Source organism: Lissotriton helveticus, chromosome 1_1 (genome assembly GCF_964261635.1).
Source record: "Lissotriton helveticus chromosome 1_1, aLisHel1.1, whole genome shotgun sequence".
Lineage (NCBI taxonomy): Eukaryota > Metazoa > Chordata > Amphibia > Caudata > Salamandridae > Lissotriton > Lissotriton helveticus.
The window spans coordinates 1,425,141,078-1,425,165,076 of NC_136057.1; the positions used below are offsets into that span (position 1 = coordinate 1,425,141,078).

The 23,999-nt window shown below is 42.0% G+C and overlaps 1 protein-coding gene across 1 annotated transcript in view; it reads right to left on the minus strand.

Annotated features, from left to right (window-relative positions):
• The window catches only part of CACNA1A (calcium voltage-gated channel subunit alpha1 A), a 1,120,700-nt gene that overhangs the window by 298,987 nt on the left and 797,714 nt on the right, over window positions 1-23,999 (minus strand). Inside the window, exon 35 of the mRNA XM_078685323.1 lies at window positions 8,040-8,190. Within this exon, the coding sequence (XP_078541449.1) occupies window positions 8,040-8,190 (151 nt within the window). The remainder of the gene's footprint in view (window positions 1-8,039; window positions 8,191-23,999) is intronic.

The window sequence follows — 23,999 nt, forward strand, 5'->3', positions numbered from 1 at the left end:
CGCAAATTAGTGAACTTCCTCATTGTAACAGGTCTCGACAAGATTGTAGGAATGGGATTTAAAGATGCGCATGCCAATCTATCAGCAGCACACTCAATAGAGACTTCCAGTCTGGCCGTCTGGATATGTTGGGACAGCATTCTTTGTTTTCATTCTTAGCGAACAGATCAATGTGAGCTCTCTCATAACAAGCATTTGCAATGCAATAGGTCTCGCATTATTAAAGTTAGAGCTATTGGCATTGTAAATTGCAATGCCTTTTATTTATGTTTTTGTTTTTAAACATTTACAATGCTAATAGCTTAGCCCCTTCGCTGCGGGGGTAATTCCCCCGCTGTGCTGGGGGAGAGGGGGGCAGGGCGCAGTGCGGGAGACGCTGAAACATGTTGCAGGCAGAGGCGCTGTCATGGGAAGTTCTCATCGATAAACTCGGCTACGTGAACATTCCCACCATAGAGGCCTGGCCAGATGCTGGGCACAGCACCGCTGCTAGTGATTATAGCCGGCAAGAAAGCCCAGCGGGTTAATATGCCTGGCGCAGAGATGCCCGGTGCGTGTGTCGTGTTTTATCAAATGTCAGCAAGACAGCTCCGTGGATTAATGTGCCTGCCGTGGAGATGTGTGCGTACGCATCCGGGTCCAGTTCCACTAAAACAGCTCAGAGGGTTGGCGTGCCTGTTTAGAGATCCGTGTGCAACAGGCACGTCAGCTCAGTGGGTTAACGTGCCAACAAGGCTGCGTGGTCCCGATTACACCTCATGCCTTTCGATCCTACCCCGGGGCAGGTGAGGCTGGGGGGCATCGGTACCTGAAGGTGGGTGGCGAGGCCAGCTGCATCCCCAGGAAGAGCGAGGATCCGGAGCGCGGAGAGGAGCCATTCCCTGGATCCGCCATAGCGGCCGAGACGGGGGGAGGGGGCGGGCCGGGGCGGGGCCAGTGGGGCGGACATTACATTTATGAAAGTGAAGATACAAATAATCGGTGGGCAAATTACCAAAAAGAAATGCTCTCAGATCGCATTTTCCTTTGAGATCAATCGTATCCTTTATTGTGCGATTGCACAATATGGGGATGAACAGGGCACACAGGAATATTTTCCAACAACAGGCCTCTGTCAAAAGAGTACAGAAAGAACACGGCTCAGATTCAAAGAGAGCTACAGACAGCAAAAACAATAATAGCGGTCAACGAGGGCAAATCGTTATCGTCCAAAAGCTTATTGTAACATTTCCTATCTGTACATAATGCTGACTACTTAACACATCGCACAAAATGTGTCCGCTTTGGAAAACTGACCCTTTTGTTCACATAGGTTATGAGATCATACAATTCTACTGTGCACTTGAACATGTACACATATATGTTTGGGGGGGGGGGGTACATTACACATTGCATCATGATTATTTTATTCCATTATGAAGTAAATTGGTAATAAAAAGTAAAGTTCAGATCAAGCCAAAACACCTACCGTGGGCACCATGGCACTGGCTCAGGCGGCGGATTACCTTCCAATTTTACAAATAAACGCCCCTCTCGGGCAGCTCCGGACAAGCCCCGGGCTGCATTCCTTCCTGATAGCTGTGACATTTCTCCCCCTCGCGAGCGTTAGCCCCTGCCTGCGCTCGTGCCACCGGGCAGCCTAGGTTGCAGCTGCAAACACCAAGTCCGGGAAAGCGCGTTGCTAGAAAATCAGAGGCTGTCGCCTTTTTAAATTGCACACGTGCAAGCAACAGAGCGTCAAACATTCGTGCAACTTGGCGTCATGAATAAGATGCACGTTTTTAGGTCTCGCGACCTATCAATGCGCGCAAGCGCATTGAGGGAGCGATAATTCAAGTGCTCAAAAAACTCGTGAAACCAAGGGTCTCACGAGTGCGGTTTTCTTTAAGTTCTCGTGAATCACGTGAGTAAACAAGCACGCGCATTCACGGCCGCACAGCACATCAAAGAGCTTCGCCCAGCGTGCGATCTGCGGCTTCTCCTCCCCTCCGGCCATTTGCCACACTCCTTGATTTTCTGCCTCCGACCCCAGCACTTCTGGGCTCGTCCAGGCAGTGAGGGAATGGAATAAAAACAAGCACTGGCGTTGCCAATAGGTCTCGCATTAGGAAAGTTTATGTCATTTACAATACCAATAGGTTAAACTTTCCTAATGCGAGACCTATTGGCAACGCCAGTGCTTGTTTTTCTAGTTTCTGTGAGACCTAGCGCCTAGTGACTGCATTGCATCCACGTTAACCCGGCGTGTTCAGATCCCCGCCCCCCGCCCCTTGTCTCAGTCCACCATGGTAGCCACCTACCTTCCCAGAGAAGCGAAGGCACTGCGCGGCGGCCTCCTCAGCCTACAAGAAACACTGGACAGAAAGCAGATGTGCATGGACGTGCCCGGCGCGAGAGTCCAATGGGGAGGGAGGGAGGGAGGCAGACTGACTAACTGGTGCGCTCCCCGCCGCCCTCGGAGGGAAGTTGCTGCTGGCCGTGCCAAGCTCTGGTGGGACTTTGAAATCTGCCAAACGCAAGCAAGCCAGGGCAAATGTAAACATGAGGGCGGAGACGGGCTGGAACCAGGTTCAGTGAAATCTGAACTCCCGCGGCGTAGGCGGCGGGGGGGCTGGGGTGCTGCTTGGAAAGGTGATTCACTCCGCGAATGACTTCCTACATGTTCATTTTTTTCGACCCTCGCCCCCCTCCTTCCAGGCGGACTCTAATCAGCCGAGGCCGCGGGAGCCCGGCAAACCGTCTCTATGGAAGTTCTGTGCCATATTTGTTCTTTCACCACGCAAAAAAATCCACTTTCCCTAATAGCTTTCCCCCAGGGCTCGGTTTAGGGACACAAATGGCAGGAACTATTCAAAAGTTGAACAAAGGAAAATTCACGGGATTAACCGTCCTAACGAGTGTAACCTGGAGGGCAGACGGCACTGTAACATTACACTGAAAAGCTAGCCTTCTGTGGATGATGATCTAAATGGCTGCTTTTGTAGGGCGAGACCAGCACGAAACATCACAGCACAGCTTGAAAAAGAAACGAGGGAGCTTGCCACTGTTGTAGATTACAACCCTTAATTTGTTTGGTGATTTGCTTCTCTCGAGCGTGGAACACACAGAAGAAGTGCTCACCCAAACAAGCTCAGTATCCGGGCTGGGAGGAGTGGGAGGGCGGGGGCTGCCTGCGCATGCGCAACATTTCAAAGTTTCGTTTTGAGGTCGGAGCGCGAGCCCGGCCCCGGAGCGACAGCGAAGTGCCGTACCTGAAGTCCCGGGACCCAGGAGGGGGCCCGGGTGAAGACCAGCGGGGAGACTGCGGGACCCCCAAGCCTAAGGGGAGAGCCCCGCATCTTGCAGGCATGGCAGAGCAGCTCGAGTGCTCTGCGAGGCTCCCGAGAAGCCCGAAGCCCGGTTAGGTAAGAGAAAGGAGGGGAGAGGGGGTTGCCTGTCTGGGTGCCTGAGTGTGTGTGTCTGTGTGTGTGTGTGTGTGTAAGTAAGTGTAAGTGCGTGTGCGCGCGTGTGTGTGTCTGTGTACATGCATGCGCGTTAGGCTGACTTGCTGGGAGTATGGGAGGGAAGTGCACGGCGCGGCGCAGGACGGAACGTGCGTGTTCGCGCACACAAATCCGGCTTTCAAGCTCGTAACACCCTCTTGTCCTTCCGTCCCCCGAGACAGGCAACTATAAGTCTCCAGCCTGGACGCATCCTTCGGATGCTAAATCCAGGCGAGACCTAAAAATGGGATAGGAAGATGCTCCCATTCATGCTCGTCTAGGAAATACTTGCTCAATTTGCCCACTAGACATGTTCGGAGAATGTGGAATCATCAATTGCACATTGTGCCTAATCGTCCAAAGCCACAATTGCTGAGTTCTCTAAGTTCTCTAAACAGAACTATTCACATTGTCCCAACTAGATTGTGACCCTAAAACATGCTTGTTGTTTTGTCTGCCTGCACAATATTCTCCTTGCTGCAGTGCCTCTTGGTTGCAAAAGTCCTCCAGTTAGGTACGCCAATCTGCTAGTGAGGTGTCTGTGGCCACTGCCACCTGATGGGGCACTGGTTTCAAAGGGTACTCTTTCCCAGTATCTTACAGATCCAGCTAGCAAAACATGGATTACAGCACATTGGGAAATGGGGCGTTCTGTCCTCCCAAAGACCAGTCACTTGGGCGCATTGCACTCGAAAAGGTTCCTAGAAGTTCCTAGAGTTGTCACATGTCTATGCAGATCAGAAAAAAAATATGTTGATGTCAATTTAAAAGTCATTATATTGACCTAGCAACTACCCATTGAATGTAACAACATAATCTTCTCCTTGCTCAGTAAAGATGACCACTAAAAACTGAACTCTTGGTTTGAGGAACTGTGAAAACCTTACCCATATGATAAAAAGCACTAGGGCGTGCAGAAGGCAAACCATTGTCTGAAGAGCTGGAATTGTCTCTTCCTTCAATGGTTCCAGTAGCAGCAACTTGCCCAGAAAAAGACAGACATGAATGCCGTCCATCTGGAGATGGTCAACCAGCAATGTCAGGCATTTTGTGCAAGCCTTTTCCACATACTTTACACCACAAGAAAGCAATGTAAACTGGAAATATGACTCCACCACCTTGAATTGAGAACACTTGCAGCTGACTAGACAATAGAGGCAGACATTTTGAAGGTCGACAGTGACCAGAAAATGCCACTAGTTGAGATAGAGAGCAAAGGACTGTAGGGTCATCGTTTCTAGTTATTTCAGGATTGTAACTTGTTCTGGTTCAGAACGGGCCTCTTCTTCCCCTCTGTGCCCTTATTGTCTCCTAGGAAATACCTTAAATACAGCACTTTTCCCTGCTGGGAGAGAGGAACCCCGTGCACCGCATGTTTTAGAAGCATGTAAGCTATGTCTTGCTGAAGGCAGATGAGATGCTGCATAATTGGTTTGGTTGATTGTCTCCCTTGGGAAACAGAGGTACTGAAAGAACTTTCCTACACCTTTCTCACCTATGATAGAATTGCTGCTTATGCTTTTCTCAATTGCCTAAACAGAATGGAAGAGTCATCTAGAAAGAAAGTCACAGTTCTTCCAAAAGGTTGAATTTGGTTTCCTCCACGTCGGTCAGTCCTACAAATTGTATTGCTTCATATTCAGTTCTTATTTTGTGGATTGCTTCGTCAGTGGAAGAACAAAAAGGAAAGAACTAAAAAAGGTAAGGTCTGAAATACATTACAGAGACCAGGCTGCAGACTCAAAGGTCTAGACCAAGCATATCTTCTTTGGTAATCCCATGTTGCATCAATTGAGAAGATACGTCTGTATTGTGTGCCGAGGCAAAACTCAGCTGCTTTAAGATAACTTCAGCCTCCACCCTCTTATCATCAAGGATGCACCGTCAAAATGTTGCCATTTTGTCCCATCTGCTGTTGCTCAAACTAGACAAAATGCATCTAGCACTGGCAACTGACATGGATGTTCTCCTGGAGTGAACAATTTCCTTCCCAAGATGACCAGGCTTTTAATCCCCTGTATAGGGGTGCTACAGCTTCGAAGTTTCTTGGGAACTTGTGGACTACTTCAGTGGTATGATTTCAGAGCCTTATATTTGCACTCCAATCTAATGTGATAAAGTCCTTCTTTCTCATCTCAGGGAGCTACCTTACCCTTCACTGGGAATTCATTTCAAATCAGGCTTGTGGGCCTCTTGTCTCACCTTAGGCCTAGCTTGTCTTACCACCCTCTTCTCTTCCTGCAAGAGCATTTCCTCCCTGATAGGACTACAATATATTTCTACGGTCTGTTCCTCAGCAATCTATTCCTGCTCCATTCAACCGGAACTCATGATAGTGTTGTCATTTTACTCCTGAATATCATGGATGTTTCTCCTTTGCTCTGAATATCCTAAAGGTTGTTGTATACACTAGGTGTTTGGAAAACACATCATCTGCTCTTATATCCTGGATGTCGGCTATGTGCTCTAGATCTTCTGAATGTCAAACATGTTCTTTGAGTCTCCTGGATGTCTGTTGAGTGCTGTGGACATAATGGATGTTTGCCATGCGCTTTGAGTCTCATCAATGTTGGTCATGTGCCTTAGGTGTCTTGGATGTCTGCCATAAGATCACGGAAAAATTAGTCAATTTAAAACTTATGACCTACCTGGAAGGAGTAAATATTCTACACCCTAATCAATCTGGTTTTAGGCCACAACATTCCACGGAATAAGCCCTCCTGTACACGACTGAATACCTTAAAACCGCCATGGACCAGAAAAGGAACGCTGTGTTGGTCCTATTGGTCCTATCATTTGCTTTCGATATTTTCTCACATGACATTCTCCTTGACCGCCTCGAATCCTATGGTATTACTCATCTTGCCTGTCTTGGTTAAAATCGTTCCTTTAAAACCGTAGGCAAGTCATCACCCTTGGACAATACCAGTCAGCAGAAAAGCCTCTGCTCTCTGGGGTCCCACAAGGGTCCATTCTAAGTCCAATGCTTTTTAATATCTATATGGCCCCATTGATCAGCTTGATATCATCTTTTAACATCGAGGCCATCTCATTCGCGGACGATACGCAGCTAATCCTGGTCTTAGACAAAAACACCACATTAGCCGAGGAAAACATCTGTCAATGTCTCACAGCGGTTTTTTATTGGATGAGAGCCAATCATCGGAGACGCATCTCAGATAAAACTAAAATCATGCCGTTGGGGAGAGGGAATGATTTCTGCCCCAGTCTATGGTGGCCGGCAGACACCCCCACCCCCGAAAACAGTAACAGCAGCCAGAAACTTGGGGGATTTGACACAGCCCTGTCTTTCCACCAGCAATCCTATCTGCGGCAGGTACTTGCTTCCAACTGATCAAATCACTAAAAATGTTTTTTGATCTCCTCCCCATCTCAGTGAGGCAGACAGTTGCAACGGCCTTAATTACATCTAGAATTGACTAATGCAACAGCCTCTATGCAGGCGCTAATAAATTAGTCCTACATAAACTTCAGATGGTCCAACATGCTGCGGCACAACTAGTACTAAAATGGCCTAGACAATCTTCTGCATCAGCTGCTCAGGAACCACAAAAGAATCCTGCTCAAAATCTTGATAATCACCTTAAGAAGCTTCCACTCCTTAGGCCCCCAGTACCTCTGCTCCAGGTTTATTCGCTATTCTCCATGCCGCACCCTCAGATCATCCAATGCAAATCTATTAAAACCTCTAGCTTTCAGATATATCTCAAAAGAGGGCAAATCTACTGCAGTGTTAGGCACCAAAGCCCAGAACCAACTCCCTAGTAACCTCTGTCTCATTCAAACAGAAACCCTATTTAGGAAGACCCTGAAAATCTAGATTTTCACGACCCCGGATGCACTATGTAGAGCACTTATTCTTTCCAGTTCACAATCACCCAGCCCGCCTTTTCGGTCCGCTATAGCGCCATGATACTCCCCGAAGTTACAGTTTGCGCTCTACAAATACCTTCTAAGATAACATAACATAACACAACATAACATATGCTTTGCATCTCTTGGCTACCTGTTGTTGTGCTTGAATGACATGGATGGCTTTGTGAGTTCTAAATATCCTGAACATTCACCCTGTGGTCAGTGTATCCTGAATATCAGTTGTTTGCTTTGAATAAACCAAATTTTTGTCAAATGCTTTTTTGGCAGTCCCCCTGTGCTTTTTCTACACATTGAGGCCCAGATGTATGACCATTTTTTTCAGTCACAAAAGGGAAATCAACCCATTTGTGACCGCAAAAAAACGGTGATGGTATGTGCAAACGCTATTTTGCAAAGTCACTGACTCATTGAGGCAGGCAATTTGCAATTCTATTGGGATTCGCAAACAGTGTCTGAGACACTCATTTTAGTGAGTTGCAAATTGTGAGTCGCAATTCTGCGCAATTTGCGACTCACTAAATTGATTGGTCGTACATCTGGCCCTCAATTCTGACAGCTATACATGTTGTCACCATAACAGCAGGCTGCACCATTCATATCTACGGTGCAGTAAGTACCTCTGCATATCTGTCATTTCAGGATAGAAGAAATCATACTCACAAGAAAGGAACAGAGGAAGATGAAGGAGACAAAGTAAAAATAAGCAAACTCGTTCCCACACTCTTCCTCTCGGATCCCAGATCGAGGGTCACAGGCCTTCCCACCAAGACACGAGAGCATTATGTCATGCCACCCTTCTCCTGTGGCACTCCTGTTTAGGGATGAAAGAAAAAAAACATATTATTTTAGAATGGGCATTCGCATTGCCCACTCTGTAACAGAAACATAGTCAAACATGGTCAATGTACTGCCTCCACCACAATTATCAAAAAACCACCACTGGGTCTGGGCCCCCAACAGTAAGGCTGAGCCACGAAATACTAATGAACAACAGAATGCCAATACTGTCACAATTATTCCTTTTAAATTATCAGACCATAAGGTTTGCGCACTATGGTCAAATAACACACCAATGTCTGAATGAATCTTTTGTTTTATTATAAAAAAAAATTCTCAAACAAGGATTGTTGGTTCTTATTTCACCAATTCATTATACATTACAAGACCTCTTAAACATATATATTTACACAATATTCACAAAACCTTTTGTACAATATCAACAATATCAAAAAAATATCAAAACACGTTTTCAATTTAGAAACAATCATACCCTCACCCATTCACAGCCATTCATATCATCATACATATATACACAACCTGGAATAGAAATATTCACAGTAAGCCATATACAATAAATTCTTATCAATAATAAAACTTTTTTTGACGAAAGTTTTTATATTACTCCTTTGTTTAAATGGCATAAATTGTCTACGCGTTTCGAACTCACACCATTCGCGGAGTTCTCATCAGGACAAAAAGCTGTAAGAGAAAAAGGAGAACAAAAACCTTCCTTTAGGGTCATGACAGAAATAAGAACCAACAATCCTTGTTTGAGAAAAAAATTTAATAATAAAATAAAAGATTCATTCAGACATTGGTGTGTTAATTGACCATAGTGCGCAAACCTTATGGTCGGATAATTTAAAAGGAATAATTGTGACAGTATTGGCATTCTGTTGTCCACCACAATTATGGCAGAATATGTGAACTGTCTTTTCAATAATAACGCCACATTATGCAAACTACCTGCACCCAATGATGGCAGGTTGCGTGTAATATTTTCTCATTAACAATGCCATAGTGTGTGTACTGCAACCCCTCATCAATGGCAGACAGTGTGAAATGATTGTGCATAAATATGTTAGGTTATGTACACACATATCTTTTGATCAACACTGTTGTTAAATTACATTGTTTTCTACAGAGGGGACAGCAGCAGGCACACGTTTGCCCCTGCACACTATGCCTATTTTGAACACCACTGGACCTACAATCACACTAAGGAATTTCACTAATAGTAACCTGTGCTGAAATGTTCCACTAGGGACATGTTCATAGTGTGGAACAGTTCAATTTTGACTAGTAGATTTGCATGAGTGGCTATCCCATGAATCAAATGATTAAACCATGAGTTAGCCATGATTAAATTAAAAATCAATGAAGTTGTTATGTATAAATAATATAATACAGATATTTACAACTGGGCTAAGGCCTACAATCTACAATCCAGTCTACTGAGACAGTTGTTCATTCCCCAGATATTATTTCATTAAAAAATATATTTTCACCCTTAAAGCATACATCCATAGCTACATTATTCTCTTATGGGTCCTTCTTTAGCATATAAAGGTTTGTATATCAAGGTTATTAAGACATGTTACTCCACAAAGACGGTACAACATCTTTAATACCTGTTCAATAACAATGCCAGGTTAAGTGCCTCTTCATAAAGATGCACTAATATGTGCAATGTCAACTCTGTACAAATTACACGTTTTATGAACTGCCACTCCAAGACAATTCCAGGAAGTATGCACTATTTTTCCCATAATGTTGGAAGGTTACTTGAACTACCAAGCCACGGTGTACCATATTATAAGCAAAGGATATGTGACTATCTCTCTACTCCAGTTAATGAACATATGTAAAATCAGCTCCTGCATTAGTTACTTACATTAATGAATGACATTGATTTACATGCCTGAGTTATTGCCTATTATCAGGTGGGAACCCTTGACGGTCAATGTTAACATAGAAGTGTATATAGACACGCAGTTAACATTGGAAACTCACATAGGCCCTGATTCACAAAGAGCCTCCGCATTCATGGTGGGGTCTCTGCAATGGGGAAATTCAGTGAGGAGATTACACCACGACTGCACAGTCTCCACCCCGAGTGCAGAGGCTCTTTGCGAACCAGGACCATTGACTATATTTAGTCTCTTCACCTCATTATGTGAGCAGACCTCTGGCCATTCTAGAGGTATGAGGTCTCTGAGATGGGTGGTACTCTGAAGAGATTACAGGTGAGTCTATGAAAGATACCAATCCTGGAGACCTGAAGTTACATGTCTTCGGGTCTTCTTTTTTTGGAGAGTTTTCTTCTCCAAAATCGGATCATTCATTAACATGCTTGAACTGAGATTAACAAAGCAGTAACAAATGAAGCTGTGGATGTGGGAATAGGTTCCAAATCATCGCCTGCCCTAATGTCCACTCTGCTCTGGATTGCACAGCAAGGCAACATTGCTTGCTAAAGTTGTGAGTTGTACTCCATGGTACAGTCCGTAGATCACTTTGTGGAATATTTAAACAAAGAAAGCGGAAAGTATGTAGATGTGAATTTGCCTGCCTTGCCTGGAAGACAAGTTTTGGCTAGGTGAGGCTGAGGGTTCATTGGCTTGCCTGAAACACACAATATATTCTGCTGCATTGAAAATGGATTCACTCTCAGCTTTCCATTCATTATATACGGTATTCACTTATAAACAAACCATCAAATTCCTTTCAAATTCATATTGAGAGTGCTACTACACCAAACTGTCCCAGACACCTGGTCTTGCTGAAGACTCTTAAATTGGGAACCCTGGCTGTATTAAATGAAGAAGATACAGGAGAATCTTTTCCGGTACCAATGACATAGGATTTGCACAAAGCAACAAACACCAAACTGTGTAACATTTATAAGTCATATTTGTAGACTCTGCGCTGCAATCTTCTGAGATGTCTAAGTAATGGTATTTATTGTGCACAGGAGCCTGGCTGATAAGCGACTTTGGGTCAGAATTCACACCTAACCTCTGTCCATTTTTAACTTGGTTCCCAAAGGTTTGAGAGGAATGTGAGGATTGATAGGAGATGTAGCTCTGTGTAGCAGTATTACCCAGGCCTTGCTGGAGCTCTCAGAATTAGTCAGCAAGGCTTTAGTTTAATCTTATTTATCACTTTAGGCATAGTGGAGGGAAAACATAGACAATAATTGACATCAATGCTATTTGAAAAGCATTTCCCCAAGATCCCTCTTGAGGGAATCTGCTGGGGGTAAAAATGTAAATTCTGATTTTCCTTTATCATGATACTCCTTCACGGATCGGCTGAGGATGACGACCCATTGTTTGATGACCCCTGAAATAAGTTCCACCTTCAGCGTGATGTTGTGATTGATTACCAATGTGGTGGTCTTAGGAAGTGTGCCCCCTTTGAAAGGAAATGTTCCGGAAAACTATTCCTAACTTAAAAATAAGGTTACCCATTGGATAGGATCACATTCTAACCTGGACCTCTATATCTATGAAAGGATCAATATGGTAAGAAGAGTGAGCTGGTTGGAGAAAGACAAGAAAAATCTGGCAGATGACTTTGTTGTGATAAACTTTAATTGGCCCACGGAAGCAGCGCTTGTTATGGCCACCATCAGCTCCTCTAAAATCAGCAAACCCTCTTTAATACAGGCGCTTCCGCTAGGCAACTTTTATAGGCCTGAGGTGTTATAGTCTGGATTTTGAAAATTCGTTAACCATCAAGGCGATGCACATCAAAGGGGACCTCCTGTATTTCCCACACCGAAACCACCAATAGATACACCCCTCTGAGTGCTTTGGATGCATGCAATTGAGTTAACCAGTCTGCATCTCATCATAATCCTGGTGTTTTCTCACCTGAATGTGCTCCTTTTGGTCCACTTGTTTGTAACCATAATGATCTTAATTTCTTAAGTTGGAACTCTGCTGGTCTTGCTTCTAAATCTAAGGACACATCATGGCTTTATTTCTTTAAGAACTATCATGTGATTTGCTTGCAAGAAACTTCTGAGACAACTAATCGTACTTTCTTGGAAGGGCACAATTCTTTTCCCAGCAATTGAATCAAGTGCTGGAAGGGCCAAAGGAGGCCTAGTAAACGTTATCTCTTTAGGTGTTAATGGGAAAATTAAGGACATTTGTTCAAGGTCACATATACTTAAGGTATTAAAAATAGCCCTCTTTGGTTGTATGATGTTAAATTTGGTACACAGACAAAATATCGAGTTTTAAATTTCGATATACAATTATATCGAAGTTTAAATATCGAAGGGACATAATATAGAAGGTAAGTAATATCGACACTCTTAATATCGATATTAGTAATATCGAAGTTTTAAATATCGATGTCAGTAATATCGAAGTAAATAATTTCGATGTTACTAATATCGATTTTTAAATACATTTTGTGTATATTATATTGTATTTATTATGTTTAATAATTTATTTTTAATGTCATTTAATTAAATGTTGTCTTTTAGTACTGTAGCGGGTTGTGGGTTTATAGGGGAATAGGGTGGGAAGTAATTTAATTATGTTAAATTAATTATTAATTAGTAGGAATTATAAATTAATTAATTGAGAATAATTTTTAAATAATTATAATTAATTGAATAATTGATAAATATGTTCTGTAGCGGGTTATGGGTTTATAGGGGAATAGGGTGGGAAGTAATTTAATTATGTTAAATTAATTATTAATTAGTAGGAATTATAAAGTAATTAATTGAGAATAATTTTTAAATAATTATAATTAATTGAATAATTGATAAATATGTTCTGTAGCGGGTTATGGGTTTATAGGGGAATAGGGTGGGAAGTAATTTAATTATGTTAAATTAATTATTAATTAGTAGGAATTATTAATTAATTAATTGAGAATTCTTTTTAATTAATTTTAATTAATTGATTAATTGATACATATGTTCTGTAGCGGGTTATGGGTTTATAGGGGAATAGGGTGGGAAGTAATTTAATTATGTTAAATTAATTATTAATTAGTAGGAATTATTAATTAATTAATTGAGAATTCTTTTTAATTAATTTTAATTAATTGATTAATTTATAAATATGTTCTGTAGCGGGTTATGGGTTTATGGGGGAATAGGGTGGGAAGTAATTTAATTATGTAGAATTAATTATTAATTAGTAGGAAGCATACATTAATTGTTATTAATTGGTAAATATTTAAAATTAATTGGTAATTAATTTTAAATAATTCATTAATTGATAAATGTGTTCTGTTGTGGGTTGTGTGTTTATAGGGGAATATGGTGGGAACTAATTTTAATGTAATTAAGTAATAATGAATTAAAGTATGTTATTTCAACCCCTACGCTATCCAACACTTTCCCTACTGTTGCACTCTCTGGAGTTGGAATAGTAATTTTTACCCCTACGCTATCCAACACTTTCCCTACTGTTGCACTCTCTGGAGTTGGAATAGTAATTGTTACCCCTACGTTATCCAACACTTTCCCTACTATAGCACTCTCTGGAGTTGGGATTGTAATTTTTAATCCTACGCTATCCAACACTTTTCCTACTGTTGCACTCTCTGGAGTTGGAATAGTAATTGTTACCCCTACGCTATCCAACACTTTCCCTACTGTTGCACTCTCTGGAGTTGGAATAGTAATTGTTACCCCTACGCTATCCAACACTTTCCCTACTGTTGCACTCTCTGGAGTTGGAATAGTAATTGTTACCCCTACGCGATCCAACACTTTCCCTACTGTTGCACTCTCTGGAGTTGGAATAGTATTTGTTACCCCTACGCTATCCAACACTTTGCCTACTGTTGCACTCTCTGGAGTTGGAATAGTAATTGTTACCCCTACGCTATCAAACACTTTCCCTACTGTTGCACTCTCTGGAGTTGGAATAGTAATTTTTAATCCTACGCTATCCAACACTTTCCCTACTGTTGCACTCTCTGGAGTTGGAATAGTAATTGTTACCCCTACGCTATCCAACACTTTCCCTACTGTTGCACTCTCTGGAGTTGGAATAGTAATTGTTACCCCTACGCTATCCAACACTTTCCCTACTGTTGCACTCTCTGGAGTGGGAATAGTAATTGTTACCCCTACGCTATCCAACACTTTCCCTACTGTTGCACTCTCTGGAGTGGGAATAGTAATTGTTACCCCTACGCTATCCAACACTTTCCCTACTGTTGCACTCTCTGGAGTTGGAATAGTAATTGTTACCCCTACGCTATCCAACACTTTCCCTACTGTTGCACTCTCTGGAGTGGGAATAGTAATTTTTACTCATACACTATCTAAAATGTATTTAGCTTTTTTATTAGAATTATGTTGTTATTAATTGGTATTTATGTGATTATTTTATGTATATAAATGTATTAGTAATTTATTACATTTTTATTTTTTTATAAGTTATGAAAATAATTAATTTAGAGTTAATATTAATGAAAAATATATTATGTATTACATATTTATTAATATTAATTTGTATTACATTATGTATTAATTTTAAATATTATAGTACATTTTTAAATATGTTTATTACATTTATAAGTATTATTTTGTTAATATTAGATTTTTATTTAATTTAAAAAAAACGATATTTTACAAAAAACGATATTTTTGTCATTCTATATTTTTTTTCCGATATATTTGTACTTACCTTGTTAGGGATAGGATTCCTATATTTTTGACTTCGATATTTTTGTTCCGATATTTTTGTATATCGATATTTGTGTTATCGATATTTTGTCAGACATTCGTTAAATTTGTTGAATTTTGTAATGCTAAAACTTGGCTGCAGGAGTTTACCAATCTGCATACATTGGGATCTCCTATTAGTACACTGGTAGAGAAAAGGGAATGCCCTTCCAACTTAGCTGTGGCAGGAGATTTTAATATTCACTTATGTGAGAGTACCTTTGAGGTACCAAATAAGTTCTCAAGGTGTAAAATTTTAGAAGGTCTGCATAAGGAACCCACTAATGAGAAGACAGAGTTAAATGCTATCTTAAATCATAATAATCTTGTTTTTTTTCTAGACAAGCTGGTAAGCTGTATGTCATCGAAAGTTCATCAAACATTTATTTGTAGAGGCTGTGCCTCAATAATAGACTATATCTTTGTTTCAGCCTCCCATTTTCTGAATATCTCCAATATCTTAATACCACAAAGCTCTTTTAGTGATCACAACCCGGTCTCCCTATCGTTGAACTGATTGCGACCTCTATTTACGAGACCACAAGAGTAGCTGGGCCAATGGCTTTCAATCAAAGCAGATGAATAAGTTGGTCTTTGGTAGAGACTGAGGGGCCCATTGGGATGTCGGGCGGATTGCCCCCGCCAGGCCAGCGGTAGCCACCGCCAGCCTGGCGGGGGCAATCCGCCCGACATCCTCACTCGTTTCCTCGGTGGACGGAAAGACCGTCCGCCGCTTTTCCGCCCGGTCGCCTTGCGGCCGGGGCGGAAAAGGAATAATATGGTGGCGGTGTCTATCAGACACCGCCAGCCATATTACAATGGGCATTTTATAATGCGGTCTTCACTCTGGGGGCCCCCTGCGGGCCCCCAGAGTGAAGGTGGGGGCTGCACACGGGGGGTACCTGTGGTACCCCCCACATTTGCATAAACCACGCGGTGCCTGCCGCTTTGTTTATGCAAATGCTGAAATGCATTTCTAGCATTGTGGCGGGCGGTGCTGAGAGCACCGGACGCCACAATGCTAGAAATGCAGGATGTGCCCGCCACTGTGGCGGGCACATCCTAATGCCCCCCACGGGACCCCCGCCCTTATGGCGGGCGGTTCCAACCCCGTCAGGATGGCGGGCGGGCAAAGTCCGCCCGCAATCCTAATGACCCCTGAGTGTTTTAGACTTTCATTGTTTACAAGTTGTGCACAGGACTTCTCCACCTGTTTATACATCCAAGCTACCAAATAGGAGATCCTATTTGCTTTTTATAAGCATTTCTCAAAAAGTGGCAGCCCTAGTTCAACTTCCGGTGGCCACTTGTGCTCCATCTACACCAAAATGGTTGACTGAAGTTGTTCTAAGGCATTACGAAGCTTAAAGTAAGCTCTGAAAGCTACACCTAGAGATGGTAATCGTGTAGTAACTTGATGTAGTACTTATAAGTCTGAACTTAGTAGGCATACATAAGCCCTCAGAGACATAGCTTGGAAATATTTGATGAAAGCTAGTAGTTTGAAAAATAGTACCACCCTTTGTCAAATTATTAGCCCACCCTGTTTTGCACAAGATACTGTTCCTGTTCTATGTCATCATTTTACCACTAGCTATTGGGTCGCTCACTTTGAAGGAACACATCATTGTGTGTCTCCCTCAAGGGTCTACGGTACAGGGCAGCATAGATCAAACCCAGTATTTATGTTTGAGGAAGTTAACCAGGGTATTTTTTAAGGAGTTTGATATGTGTCCCACAAAGTACTCTGTCAATGTATGTGTACATGAGGAGCTGGAGGTTAAATACCTTAACGACCTGTTAGCCGTCCACCCCCTGCTCCGTTGGATTAACGTTTGGACAAGGTCAGAATCTAAGTTGAACAAAGTTATTCTTAGGAATTGACTGTCACTTGATTATGCACCTAATATCCCCTGGCTCAATTACATCAAAGAATTGTTTCAAAGCATGGGGAGGGTCGAGCTATTTTTTAGCCCGGAAGATATGTTAACCCCTTCCATGCTCATGACGTGCTCAGCTCGTCATGCAGTACACTGCTTGTGTGCTCATAACGAGCTGAGCTCGTCACGAACAATGGGATTCAAAGAAGTCCAGCACCAGGGGTGAATTGCCTTAGCATTGATAGTGTTAAAGACTGGTTGGAAATGGGTGAAGGATCACTTTTTAGAGCAGAGAACGTTGGCTAAAGGACAGGAGGAATTGTTAAAACCAGCAGTATGGGGTATGTCTAGTTGAATACAACCCAGTTGATTGAGCCTTATTTAGCAATTGTAAAATATAATACAGAACGTGTTCTACTCACCAGATTTAGATTAAATCTTTTGCATTTATTGCTAGCTTCTCCAAGAGGATCGCATGAGGTTGGCGCACTAGGTCCTTGTGGCTGTGACAATGTGTCTCTGCAAGACACAATGCATTTTACTATGTTCTGTAAGTTTTTTGATGAGTCCTGGAAAGTCTTTATCGTTCCTTTATTGAAGCTATCATGAGATTGGGGTATATTCGGAAAGATTGACTGACTTATGTATTCTAAATGTATCTTAAGGGTTGCTGATTATTGTAATGTAATTATGACTTTTTTAAATATTGTGCTTTTATGGTTTTAATTACAGCCGAATAAAGCTTGATTTGATTTGATTACCCATTTCCAAATCCTTTGACTTTCTAAAGACAATACTTTTAATTTGGTTTCTCTCTGCTTGTTGATGTAATACATAGTAATTGTGTTGTCCGTGCATGCATGCTAACCCTCAAGAGGAAGATGGAAAGTTGCAACTTGTAATTCCAAGCGTTTGATATGCCTTCGATACTCTTGAATAGACCACTTTCTGCTGACATCTACATCCTGAAGATGAGCTCCCCAACCTTCCAGGGAGAGATATGTGGTCACTGTATGAGGTGGGAGGGGATGGAGGGAATGTAAACCTCTCCACACATTATCTTTCTGTGTCCATCAGAGTATCGAGTCCTTCACCGATTCACCTTATCATTGTGCTCTTGGGAGTGTTGTTGAAGGATCCCAGGTCTTTCTTCTATTGCTTGCCTAGTTTCTATTGGAATGCTCGCATTCACAGCCGACAATTTGGAATCAACTTGACATAATCCTTCGGAATCCTTCGGAAAGACTTGTATATATGAACAAAAGTAGATTCTCTTTTAAGAAGCTTGTGAGTTAGCGTAGACATTTTTAGTACTCTTCCTTTTGTAGAAAAAACCTTGCCCTATTCTGTGATGAAGATCGCTCCCAGAAAGGCAATATTCTTTTTTTTAAAGTTAGGGAATATTTTTATCCTGTTAAGAGTCAACCCTAGAGAATTGAAGACCTGAAGAGAGGTTCTTTTAGATTCTCTTGCAGCTTGAAAAGATCGGGCGTTTATCAGCCAATCGTCCAGGAAAGGGAAAATCTGATGGCCTATTCTTCTGAGATAAGCTGCTACTGGAGCCATACATTTAGTGAAGATGCATGGGGCAGAATTAAGGCTGAACTGAATGAATTTGAACTGGTAATGGCAAATGCCCACTTGGAATCTTGAGTATTTTCTGTGCACTGGATATATGGGTATGTGAAAGAATGCATCTTGAAGGTCTAGGGCTGTCATGTAATCTCTCTTGTTTAAAAGCTGGAGTATTTCCCGAAGAGTTATAATTTGATTGTTTCTTTAAGAACTTGTTTAGTTGTCTTAGATCTACTATAAGTCTCAATTCGCATGTTTTTTTTTGAGTGCGGAAAAAATGTGAATATAAACTTTTCTTTCATTGGGAATAGGGCACAATCTCTACTGCCCCCTTTAGAAGTAGCTGTTTTATCTCCAATCATAACTAAGAGAGGTGTTCGGTTGATCATCTTAGAGGTGGATTTGTGGGTAGTATGGACAGAAATTCTATGGTGTGCCCTTCAGAACCAATCTAGGACCCATTGGTCCATCGTGCAGACCTCCAATTGCTGTAAATGTTGGATATTCTTTTCCCTACTGGTAGGAAGGGGCTTGTGACTGGTGCCAAGGAAATATCACTGATGTCTGGAAGAGGTTTGTGACCATTGTTGAATCGTCATCTTTCTCTGTGGTGCTTGCCTGGAATAGGCAGGTGATGGGAGCTGCCTATATTGCTGAGAGTGGTACTGCTGACAGTAGCCCTGTGAACTGGCTGGATAGCGGTAGGGCTGAAATTCTCTCTCTATGAGAATTGACCTCTTCCCCAAGTCCCTGATAGGGCTGAGATCCTCCTTGTGACGGAATACCTAAGGACCTTGCTGTGTCTGTATCCATCTTGATGGATTGCAAAGCAGAGTGTAAGTACTTACCAAATAATGTCTCTCCATCGTAAGACATATCTGTAATACTTGTCTGTACCTCAGGCCGAAAGGATGTTGCCTTGAGCCATCCCTGATGTCTGAGAACTACTGCTCCTGCTAGTTGTCAGAAGCCTGTGGCAGCTATAACCATTGCCTTGTGTATAATTTCAGAAGATGCCCTTTCCCCTTCTTGGTTTATGAATTTTGCTTTACTTCTTTAATCATCTGGAAGATGTTCTATGATGGAATTTAACTCTGATCACATTTGGCAATCATATCTTCCCATTAAGGCCAGATCACATGAGGCTCTGATAGCTGTAGCTGCCATCGCTGAGAAGTGTTTTCCAACATTGTCTAGTCTACTTCCTTCTTTATAAGGGAGTGTTGAGCAAGGAGCAGATGTATTTTTGGATCTTTTTTGAGCTGCCTGAATGCCTACCAAGTCATGCATCAGGCAGCTTATGAGGCATGCCACAGAATTCTTTGGAGCCCTATATTTTTTGTCAAGTTGAGGGAAGACCGCCACCACCATTGCAGGATTTTTCACAATCTTTATTCCCTCTGCTCATATATAGTCAATAATTGATATTGATCTGAATGACTTTCTTGCATTTTCCTCAATACCATATAAGAAAAATTCAATAGGCTTGACAGGTAAGAAAAGGTCAAAACCTTTTTATGCTTTTTCGAGCAATTTGTTGAATCTGCCACATGTCATCTGGGGGAGATTTCACTAGAGGCGGTGTAGTTGGAGTAGGATAGGAATCAATATAATTAGGCTGTCCTGTTTTCAGTTTCTATTTTTGTAAATTCTGGTGTTTTTTTTCAGTGTTTTCAATATCTTGAAAAACAGTTGTTATCAGTGGTTACACATTTTCACGCCACTAAAAACAACAGAAAAAGTGTTTTTCCGGTGTTTATGGAATGTTTTGCTTATATCATTGCTTGCTTTCTGCACTGAAAAAACATGGTATATAGACAGTGTACGTATAGTGTATATGAGGTCCAAAGATATTTTTGCAAATTAATCTTATTGTAGTACACCATACAATACTTCTTCAGTGAGTCTTTGGCCATGTGCGCTCGCGCTTTCCTTCCCATGTAAACTTCTGTGAAAAGGCCCTCTCAGCATTCATAGCCCCTTGGGCTGAGAACTGTCAGCTAAGGGACACAGTTGGGATGACGCTTTCTTTGATGCCACATAAAGCACGAAATGTTAAATATTTGCGTTTTAGTTCCTGGGCATAAGAAAACAGTGCACCAGAATGGACTAAAAAGTCAATAGCATCCCTCATTAACTCTGACGATTGTAAAGATGATTTCAGCATACCATCTAACAAGGGTCAAGGATCTCCTACAGGGAATGACTTCAGCTCGGTATCAATTTTGACAGGTCATCACACAAATTTTTTATATACGTAGCTGAATCACTACAAATACAAACAATATCACTCCAATCTTTGTGAACTTGGAAAGAACCTTTTTTGCAGAGCATAACAAGTGACACTGCGTTCCATGTTTTCCAAAAGTCTGGTGACAGGTTTTCACCACTATCCCAGATGCTTGGTGATATATATACTTGTCACTATATCTTGCATTTAATGTTTAAAGCCTGAGGCGTTGGCAATTCACCTACTATCAATACTGACCCACTAGAAACTATGGTCTGATGTATTAAGGGCTTATACCCATTCTCTGTGAGTAAATGTGATGACACATATAAGGAAAGATTTTTATGAAACTAGCCATTTTACCTATCAGTGAAAGAATCAAATGCAGCCAAAATATCAAATGTGAGTTTGATATGTCCTGATTCTCTACAGTTTATAAAATAATTAAACTAAACCTAAAACGTGAAACTAAACCCTGCATCCTTAGACCAAAGGCCATTAAACTGAATAAAGTAAAAGGAAGAAGAAACAATATTTTAGTGGCATCCCTAAAGAACAAAACTCAAGCAGAATAATGTTAGCCAGCCTTTCTTACTACTAGCTTGTATAACAAAGTTACATTTTATTGGCCCCTTCAGTAAGAACAAAATGCCTCTTTCACTTTCTTTTTACTTTCTTTGAATGGCATTTAGTTTGTGGTTGTGCAGGTGTTTTTTCAGTGTTTATATGTTTTCACCGGTGAGGGCTATTTTTCTTTCAGTGGGGTTTTATCAGTTATTATAGGTTTAAACCTAAAACCCCACAGCCTAAATATAATCCTCACATTTGTTTCCTTTATCCATTGGAGGATCATCTGGGGGTTCTCTCTCCTCCTAACCATCATTATCATAATCAGAGCACATGTCGCCATAAGTTGGTAGTTCTGTATGTCTTGGTGGTTCCATGATCGCAGCAGGTTGTCTTGGAATGGTGGGCAATGGAATGATCCTCAGAGTGTGAGGTGTTGAAGAGCGAGGTTGAGTGATTTGGCTTCTTCAGGGAACTACTTATAATAATCTGCCTAGTCACAAAATGGCATGGTAGCTTCTAAGGAGAGACAAGCAACTGTTTTCCTATTTGAGTAAACAAGTCAGTGTCCAAAGTAGGGATGTCACGGAACTACTGTCAGAACATAACGGAAGACCATTCCTATGGAAGAGGAAGCCTCAGCATCAGCAACCTCTCCCCACCCTAGTAGGACAGCACCACTAGGGCGGACTCGACCTCCTGACGGAATCTGACAGGACAGAGTTCTAAGATAAAAACTGCTGGACAAAGGTGGGATCCAGATCAATAAAAAATACCTATGGTACCCCGGTATATCACTTTAATAATGGGGACCTCAGGTATATCTAAAAAAACGAGTTGAGACGGTATTTTTGAGGGCAATGTTTCAACCCGCCTCTCTAAGCCAACATGTTTCTGCCCTAATGTTTAGCCTTAGCAGGTCTAGGGCATTCTTCAGGACTGTGGATCCATACCTTACTCAGGCTGTCTAATTGAGGAGTTACACATATTAATAACCAAAGAAACCCAGGTGAGTCCTACCAGAGTGTGGATTTAGGTATATTAACCTATTGAGGCAAGTTACAAGAGAATAAAGAAAAATGTATACAGAAAATTCTGACTTCCATATATGAACATATATTTACATTTGAAATCATGCTGGGGACGTGCAGGTGACATTACACAGCACATCACTGCAAAACAACACACGTGATAGGTGACATAGCACATGCGTATACGACGCCCATGCACTAAAAACATCTGTATTCAGTAATTTTATATGAAGGTGTAAACGCTTCCTAAAAGACAAGAGGCTGTCCTTTACCCTAGAATTGAGGGGATACAGCCATCCTGGTCTGTAAGGTCTACCATAATGTGTTAAAAATATAATACTCAGCTTACATTAAGCATAGGTCTTTAATAAGCACTCTTGAAACTTGTATAATTTCTTCATCCTGGTATTGATATTCTTCTTCTTCTACTGGATCAAATCCACACTGTTCCTGAGGAAACTCTAAATCCTTACTTGAGTGAGCAGAGGGTTGCCCAGCAAATATGTAGGATTTTATATATACTAATCGTCATCCTCCCCATCTTGTTTCTTTTTTTTTCAAAGTTTTATTGAGTATAACATTGGCAATCTTGACATCAAGCCCACAATCAAGTTATCCTCGAACAGGAAGAGTTGGGCAGTCGAACAGTTTACAATACAGCATGTACATTTGATCATGAAAAACTTAGGCAGTATATCCAATATCAAAACAGCAGTTACATCATATGAATGACGTCTAATTAGGCATGTCCTTGAGCGCTTCGCATCTCTACAGTTCTTCGTCGTCGTCATCTGTACTATCTAAATCCTCCTCTGGCAGCAACTCATATAAGTCCCCTCTGAAAGTGTTCCAAGGTGCCCACATTTTATTCCATTTACGCGGACTTTCCCTGGTTTCATATACTGAGCGCTCCGTTACCATGAGTAAGTCCATATTTCTACACCACAACGCCAATGTGGGGGGGGCAGCCGCGCCCCATCTTTGTGCTATGTCTCTTTTTGCAACCATGAGTCCGAGTGTACCCCAGGTTTGACCGTAGCGAGTGAGGTCCGTGGGGTCCCACACATTTAAAAGACATTTTCGTGGCTCGGGCAAAAGGGAGATCTCTAGTGGTTGTGAAATAGTGCGCAGAACCTGCCGCCAGAATTTCATTATAGTAGGAAAGTCCCATAGGGTATGGAAAAGTGTGCCTTCCTCCCCACATCCCCTGAGGCAAACCGGGTGTGCTGCGTGTTTCATCTTATGTAAGGTGATTCTGGTGTAATACACACGATGTAGTATTTTTGGTTGCACCAGCCGGAATTTGGCCGATATGCCCACCTCCTTAGGGGATGCCAGGGCCGTCAGCCATTCCGTGTCGTCCATGTCTCCCACATCCGCCATCCATTGGTCCCGGAGTTTAAGTGTAGGGTCGGGCATATTGTTAAGGAGCTTCCGATATGTGAGGGACGTTGCGCGCTGTTGCATGAAATCTGTGAGTAGACGGTCCTCTAATGGCGAGGCCTCCGGGATGTCAGTGTCTGCTGGGATTGAAGTTAGTAAGGCATGCCTGATTTGTACATATCTATAAGTTTCAGTCTGACCCAAATCATATTGTTGTTGGAGCTGTGCAAAAGTAACCACCGTCCCCTTATCCCACATATCCCCTACCGCGGAAATTCCGATATTGTCCCGTTGGGTAAAGCCTTTGCGGTTCCTTAGCTGTCCCAATGCCTTGGTGTCTATGAGCGGGGTGAGTTTAGTGATAGTTCCCTTCCACCCTAATTTCACGCGACCGTTTGTTTTGTGGGTCCTATTAGTTTCGTGGCCTGACCTCTGTTATAGAGCACTGCCAGCATGTTGTTCGTG